General features: G+C 49.2%; 1 protein-coding gene across 1 annotated transcript in view; it reads right to left on the reverse strand.

Moving 5' to 3' along the window:
- The window catches only part of CLVS2 (clavesin 2), a 54,203-nt gene extending 50,768 nt beyond the window's left edge, over positions 1-3,435 (reverse strand). Inside the window, exon 1 of the mRNA XM_074580842.1 lies at positions 2,190-3,435. Within this exon, the coding sequence (XP_074436943.1) occupies positions 2,190-2,578 (389 nt within the window). The 5' untranslated portion in view covers positions 2,579-3,435. The remainder of the gene's footprint in view (positions 1-2,189) is intronic.
- Between the last annotated feature and the right edge of the window lie 4,542 nt (positions 3,436-7,977).

Genomic DNA, 7,977 nt, shown 5'->3' on the forward strand with positions numbered 1-7,977 from the left:
CTATCTGAAAACAAATCCCTGGCTCAGGAGGGGAGGCGAACTGTGGGCGGGCAGTGCTGAAGCGCAATAGGTGCCCAACTGCAAACACAGCCATTAGCTACTCTGGTGTACCCCAGTCACTTAGCTATCGTAACATAAATAATAAGAATTGTACCAATAGGACTTCATTAAAATGACCACAATAAATTTAATGGTGTGTCAGCTGATCTCACGCGGTTTAAATATCAGCACATCCAAAATTAAGAAGAAAATATACCTATTATTTTCACACAGCAATTATTTTTTTAAATGCTACTTTGTCTCTGAATTCGAATTCTTAGTGTTCTTTTGACTAAGAACTAACAATCTGAGAAATGTCACATAAAGCTTTGGGCTTTTGTTCATTAATGAGAAATAATAGTATAGAGTAGGCCACACTATCTTTAACAAGGGAATTTCTTCATGGTAGACATGCGACTTAATAAAAGGTCTAAACATCCATTTCTTTGCTAATTCTTCATTTGGGGATTTTTATGAGTTTGTGGAGCTGTTCTTAAAATAAAAAGTTGACCTGGTCTTTATGTGGGAAATGAAGAACACTCAGAGAGTCCTTAGCCTCACCACTGCTGCTTCCTCACTCAGCTTCTTTGGCTCCATCTGCCAGAAAGCCGAAGCAGGGAAAGGACGCTGGCCCCAGCTCTGTGTATGTTCATCCACACTTTCTAGTTGTTAGCATGGTCGTGGGCAGTTTTGATTCGTGCCAGACAGCTTTCTCCCAGTCCCTGGCCATGATTCATGGGCCAGGAAACACTCCCCGTAGGCAGTGTGGATGTGGCCACCCTGTCTGGAGATGAGGAAAGCCATGATGGGCCAGAGGCCCTCTGGGCAGAGAATCATCCCGAGCTGTAACACCGACTGCTGCAAGGAGCTGTGGCATCGCTCCCTGCAATGGCTATCGACACAGCGGGCAAGAGGACAGACACGCAAACACTTAAAGGGCGAGCTTAAGCACGCCAGTCCCCCGAATTTTGTCCTTTCTATCCACACTGCAGCTATTGAAACACTCCCCATGTTTCAAAATAGCTGAGCTTGGCATATCTGGGCTGAGCCCTCAGTGCTGCCTGTGCCCAGCCTGTGCTGACAGCACAGAAGACGGTTTGGGTTCATGTGAAGGCAACTAGCAAGATTTTAAGTTTTCTCACTAAGAAATGCTTCAGGTCCTAAACCTGCTCTCGGGCTGGGAGCCCAGGGAAGCCACACAGTGCTCACAGCAGTAGGCTTTAGAGTTCACTCTTAATGGATTCCTTCATTTACAAGTGCTGAAAATCAAGCAATTTTTGTGGATGCAATTTTAGACTGCAGGAGAAACTGGGCATGACACCCAACGAGGTATTTAGAATAACCAGATACTGTCACATAGTATCAAGCCGATTGATAAAAGAAAGGGCCTTGGTGGGAGACAGCTCTTGGGTCAGCCTGCTAAGTCATCTTCAGGCTACAGTAGTCCCAAAAAGGATCAGAAATTGTCCTGGGGACTGCACTGGCCTCCTTCAATTTGCTGCCAAAGCTTTGTGTGCTTGGATCTTATTATGCAGGGAATTCACACTTGGAGCAGCACGAGTAGGGAAAAAGAAGTGGTCACTCTAAGTTCCATTCTGGCATTTCGAGGTGGCTCTGGAAGAGCCTTCTGTCACTGTGGGAAAGGATTCAGAGCCTCAGTTTCCTGCTCAGGCAAACTTTCCAGTTCAAAAGCCATGATGGATACTCCTGTTCTACACACAGCATCTCCCACTTTCTCCTATGGCACCTGAGCAGCTCTGTGTGGGCTGAAGCAGGAAGACCAGCACAGGGTTCACAACTAGCCTTTGTCAGGGGGATAAGCACATCATCTACCATTCCAGCTCACCTCGGCTAAGGGGAAGCAGAAGAGCGTAAACCTCATATCAGCCAGTTGAGAAGAGCACCCAAGCGGTTCCCGCTTCCTTCCCAAAATTCAGAGTCTAAAGGATGAGAAGGCTGAAAAGGCCCTAAGCCACAAAATACATTTCTTCTTTCTCTTCCCCCTCTGCCTTCCAGGCTGCTGCCCAGCCCCCTGTGGGCCGAGCCGGGTGTGTCCCCACTGCCCACCCATCCTCTGCTCTGGCACAGCTTTTCCCACGTGTTGCCCAGGGAAAGAAGGGGTTAAGGCAGGCGGGTGGCTCTGCATTTACCTGCTCTGGTCCCAGTTGGCAGCAAAAAGGACGAGGATCTTCCTGCCGTAGTGGTCCAGGTTGGCCAGCCCGCCAGGGAAGCCATCCTTCAGCGCCTGCTTGATGCCCGGGTCCGTGGCCTTGAAGCTCTTGAACATGTCCAGGTTCTGCTGGCGATATTCAAAGTACTGGGCCAGGAGGCGAAACGCCTCGAAGTGCTGAAACTTCCTGGCCCGCAGGAACCGCAGGATGAAGGCATCGTCGGTGCGCAGGAAGCCGATGTCCGGCCGGGTGATGACCATGTCCCGCACCTCCTGGATGTCCTGGTGCAAGGTGTCGGGGTTCTCGTTCAGCTCCAGCCGGGCTTTCTCCAGAGTCTCCGGGGAGAGACCTGCCTGCAAATGAGTCATGGCGCTGCCCTCCTCCTCCTCCTCCTCCCCTCCTCTGCTGCCTGCTCTCCTCAGCCTCCCGGCCGCTTGCCCCCCGGAGGCGGGGTGCCCCCGCACCGCCGGCCGCCGCTCCCCCGCCCCGCCGGGCCTCGCCCCGCCGCTCCCCGGCCCCGCCGCCGCTGCCAGTCCGGCCGCCGAGAAGTCGAGCGGCTCCCAGGCAGCCAGGTCCCGGGGAGGGGACGGGGGGGACGGGGAGGGGGTGGCGGGAAGGCTGCCACCGAGACTGGCCGCGGGCTGCTGGCGGAGGCGCGTTATCTCTCTGACATAGCGCCCGCCCCGCCGCGGGGTCCGACGCGCCGCATCATCCCCGCAGCCCGCTCCGCCGAGGCGCCCAAACCCGCCGGGGACGGGGCTGCCGGCTGCCGCCCGCCCCCGCCGCTGCCGGTGCTGGTGCCGGTGCCGGTGCGGATCTCAGGCCGGGCTGCAGCGGCAGCGAGGGGGGCCCGGGCGCTAGGCAGGACGAGCGGCTGCCGGGGGCGCTCCCCCGACCCGGGTCTGGCAGGGGGGCTGCCCTCCCCCGAGCAGCACCATTTACGTAAGATCAGGGCTCGCCCCGCTTCAGAAGCGTCTCCCTGGATTTGAGGGAGGGTTAAAAAAGAGAGGGGAAAAAAAAAAAAAAAAACAGGAAACACCACAAAAAAAACCCAAAACACCAGCAGCCAGGAGGAGGGAAGCCGATCCGCAGGTACTTCGCCGGTACCGGAGCCCGGAAAGACAAACGGGAGCCTCGGCCTTGAGGATGCTCGTCCCCCTCCCGCGCCCTCCTCCGCTCCACGCCCCGGCTCCCAGATGGCACCAGCCGGCGCGGGGCTGCCGGCGCCGCGGCCCCGCCTTGCACACACGGGCACCCGCCCAGGCGCGGGCACGCGCACGGGGGCGCGGGCACCCGCCCAGGCGCGCACCCGGCAGCCGCACCTGCCCTCCGCCGCGGAGGACCCGCCGCCGACAGCGCCCGGGGGGAGCCGCCTCCGCGGGGGGAGGCGGTGGGGAGGGGACGGCGACGCGGGGCGCTGCGGCCCCACCGCGGGTCTCCGCGGCTTTTCGGCTGGGGCGGGGGGGGGCGCGTTGAGCAGAGCCGCGCCGCGGCCGGGGCTGCGCGGAACAAGATGGTGGTTGCCCTGCGGAGGTGGGGGGGGGGGGAAGGCGGGCGGTGGCCGAGGGGCTACCGGGGCCGTCGGTCTGCGGGACCCCGCGGAGCATCCCGCGGGAGTCGGACCGAGGGCCCCCGCGTAAATCTCGGGGTCCTGCCGGTGGGGAGACGTTGTTCCTCGGGCGATGGCTTTGCTCACAACCCGCTCTTTTGGCTGAATTTCTCAACGTGAAACGTTGTGAGCTTCAAAACCTGGGGGTGAAATGAAGCAGCCCTCTTTTTTGGCCTCACGTTGGGGGCAGCGTTGTCCTAAGTTGCATTTTATTACAAGGGGCAAAAATATCTTGCTTCTGTGTCTTGAATATTTCAGTGAGGAAAGATGATGCCTTTTTGCATGCAGGAAAGTTTGATGCTGCAGTCGGCTTCCCGGAAAAGTTCCCACTGAAGAACATTTGACCTTTGTCTGAGGGACCGGACCTTTCCAATGCAAATACGCCTGAAAATCAAGCTTATGCGAAAGATAACGGCAAACAGGGGAAAGCCTGTAACATGTACCTCCTCCTGCTTCCCATAGGAAACGCAGCTCTTGGATGCTGCATTGGGCTCCTTTCCCAAGATGACATAGCCAGAGCACACAGGCTGAATTTTTGAAAAGGCACTGAGATCACTGATCCGTACAGAGAGTATATATGGGGAATACACCAGCGGGAAGCAAATAAAGGTACTCATAAAAACATTTAAATGATACCCTGCGTTTTCTGCAGGCCATCATCAGATGAAAGAGGTGACCTCCACAGCAGGGGGGAGCCCTCAGCAATGAGCATGTTCTGCGCAGCGAGCAGTAGTTTGGTGGCAAAATCATCATTCTTCCGGGGACTACAGGGAGGTTTTGTTTTTATAGGCCTTTTAAGTTTTTGCAGTTCTTCGCCAGATCCCTTCTTTGTGCCAAATAGGGATCAAGTTTTACCGCTTTCTTCATAGCTGCCTGATCTCAAAATATCTGCGGGATGGATGGCTGGAAGGGCAGACAGAAGCACCAGAAGCTCCTTACTGCACTGGGTACCAGACTGCCCGTGGCCTCGCTTAAGGCGGAAACTGTTGGAAGGACCAGTCTGATAGTGCCCAGTCATCGTGGCCCTGCTTTATCCCATCTGAATTTCACGATGTGCTTTGAGATGCCTCAGGCGAGAGAAAGATACACAGTCTACCTAAGGACTGAACTTCTCTCTAGAAATGCTTATTTCTCTTTGTCTGATAAAAGGCCTTTAAATTAGCCCCCTTACGTAGCTGTGATTCATCAGGGTTGATAACTCTTCCTTAGAGCAGCAATTGCTCCAGAAATTGTTTGTGCTTTTTTTTTTTTCCTGTTTTCTGTTATTCTTAAATCTTCATTTTCCTTTGCTCTTGCTATCTTCCTCAGTATTACTTGTATATCCCTCGGCAGAGATCCTTTGAGAATAGCTGTTTCCATCACCCCTAAGGAACCAAGGACCAAACTTTTCCTGCCATCGTTTTCCATTTCTGATGCTATTGCTCTACCTTTTCCACTGCAACTAAGCTAATAAAAGAGTAGGTCATGTGACAAGCGCCTTGAAGTCACTCGGTGTGAGGCGAGCTGCAGGCATTCAGTGTCTTGCAAAATCAAATCCGTAATATATCCTGTCCATGACCTCCAGTAACACATACCTTAATTTGCTTTAGTTTTCCTTTGCAAATGGAAACATTCACGTCTATTAGATTTTCTCATGTGTTCCAGTGCATAGATGCACTGAACAGAGAAAAGATGTGAGCTGGCCGAAATTAAAATATTCATAATTTTGAAACTGCAGAAATTCTAAATATTCTTAATAAAAAAAAAAATACATGGAATTTTATCTGAAAACTTTCAGTATTGTTCCATTTTTTTTGTTGTCCCCATTTTTGAACATATTTGAGCCATTCCTCTTCTTACCCGTTTTAAAATAAAAAAGAAAAGGAAAACACAGGGAAAAATGTGGAGGAAGAGGATAAAAAAAAATGCGGAAGGCAAATATATTAATTCATCTCATCAAAAGCAGTCCAATTTCTATATGCTTCCCTTTCAAAGCAAGGTTCAGTCTCCATAAAAATGGATTTAATAATTAAACAATTTCTAACCAATACTTTGCCACATCAAAATGAAATTCACCAAATATTAACAGTATTTCAAGGAAGTCATTTTGCAGGGAATTATTGAAACGTAGATCAAAATGTCCTCATCATGAAGGAAACACTTTACACGGCTCTTTCCTGAACGGAGCGGATTTAGAAGGTTGGTGGCTACAAAACCACATGCAGCCAGGCAGCCTGAAGGTAGAGTAGGTCAAAGAACAAGATTTTGGTCATGTTCTACCCGAGCCCCAGATGGGCCTTATTATATATAACCTTTTTTCGGTATTTTGAGATCTTGCATGTAAACACGTGAAAGATTTGTTTTAAATATAAATAACTTGGTAGGAGCAATAAAAAATGTTTCTGTCATCTCTAAGCAGATTTATCAAACCATTTAAATAGTATAATGAAGAAATATGTGTTTTCCAATATGTCATCCTACCTAAGTCACGAGGGGAAAAATGGAGCCACTAATGCAGTTAGCTGCAACATACCGATGGCACAGTGTAAGTTATTTATTGTGCACACGCACTTTTCCCTCTATAAAACAGTAGGGGTGTCTGACTAAATCCATTGTGTGAATCCCAGCATCCTTTCACTTGCACTTACAAACTATTATTTTTCTTTGATGCTTTTATAGTCTCTTTTGCCTGAACTTCATACAATTAAAATGCAAGCGCCCTGCAATCCTATGAGCACTACAATTGGGCATCTGATTTGAAATAAAAATAAAACACAAATAAGACACAAAGGTGTTTGTGTAGGTGTTTGATATCGGAGACGCTAATTCACATTCAGAATGAAATTGTTTAAAAATAGCAATAGAACAGGGCAGTCAGGAACAAAAATGGAATACAGGAACAAAATTAAGCAAATTAAATACTAGATGGTGGATAAGGAAATAACTGTATTAAGACTAATGTTGATACCTCACTTTCTTTGGAGTGGTTTAAAACTAGGCAGCTTTTGCTGCTGTCTTTGGCTTAGAGTTACTTGTCCTCAGCATCCTCTGGGTATTCCTTCAGGACAGCTGTGCATATAGGATCAAATTTCCGAGAGACTTTGTATTATTTATCTGTAATATAGCTAAAGAGATGAGAAATATGTCTGAAAGTACATTTAACCAGGAATATATGCTTGCACCCATTCCTCTTCAGCAGTGTTTATGTGGGTGCTTTTAGTTAAGCGTGTCCTTGAAGATTCTGAAAAGGGCTAAATATAACTTTGTCAAAAGCACCTAAACGAGACCTAAATCAAAAGCAGCTAAATTCGAAGTCTAGGACCCATCTAGATCCCATCAGAATCAATTTAGAAACTTCATTCAAACATTTTAAGGGCATAAGAACAACTGTAGGTGGTCAGAACAAGCATCTTTGTAGGTTCATAGTGTGCCCACAGAGTGGCTTAGCGTGGAAGTATCAGTTAGTGTTAGGCTCCTAAACTCCTGAAGTGTTGTCTTCAGCATGAGTTAATCTTTGAAGTCATTCGTTGACCACAGTGCTGTGACTTCACACGTTCCCCATGTGACAGCTGAGACTTGTCAGCTGATGTCATGGCATGGTCTTCTCTCACTGCAAGTAGCTGGTAAAACTTCACAGCTTAAACCTGAGTGGCAGCCACATGAGGTTGAGGATGCTCCTCAGATGTCATTCTGTAACTGGTTGAGTTACGGGAATGCAGTCGTGTGTGAGCATGATGGTGATCTTTACAAAGATGGCATCTTCGTAGAAAATGTCAGGGTGCTTCACCTAGAAAGTCTCCTTATACTTGAAACAAGGGAACTTCTAGAACTGAGCTCTGTTGGAAATCCATCTGCAATTTCAGATGCTGACTAGCTGAAAAATCGGCTTCCAAGAGCAAACTAGTCATCTGTCTTTTATTCATCATCACAGGTCTCTAACAACATAAGGATAAATAGCCCTACAGTAGACAAGGGATAGCATCAGACCCTAATCAGAGAAATATTTCAGTATGACAAGCCTACTCACAGAATCATAAAAAAATAAAACTGGAAGGGATTTTAAGAGATTGCCTAGTTTATCTAGCCCCCGTCCTGATGGATGTTTGTGTGAGTGGTATTTAAAAACCTCCAGCAGCAGATACTCCACGGCTTCTCTAGACAGTCTGTCCCAGAGCTTCA

Source organism: Larus michahellis, chromosome 3 (genome assembly GCF_964199755.1).
Source record: "Larus michahellis chromosome 3, bLarMic1.1, whole genome shotgun sequence".
Taxonomy (NCBI): domain Eukaryota; kingdom Metazoa; phylum Chordata; class Aves; order Charadriiformes; family Laridae; genus Larus; species Larus michahellis.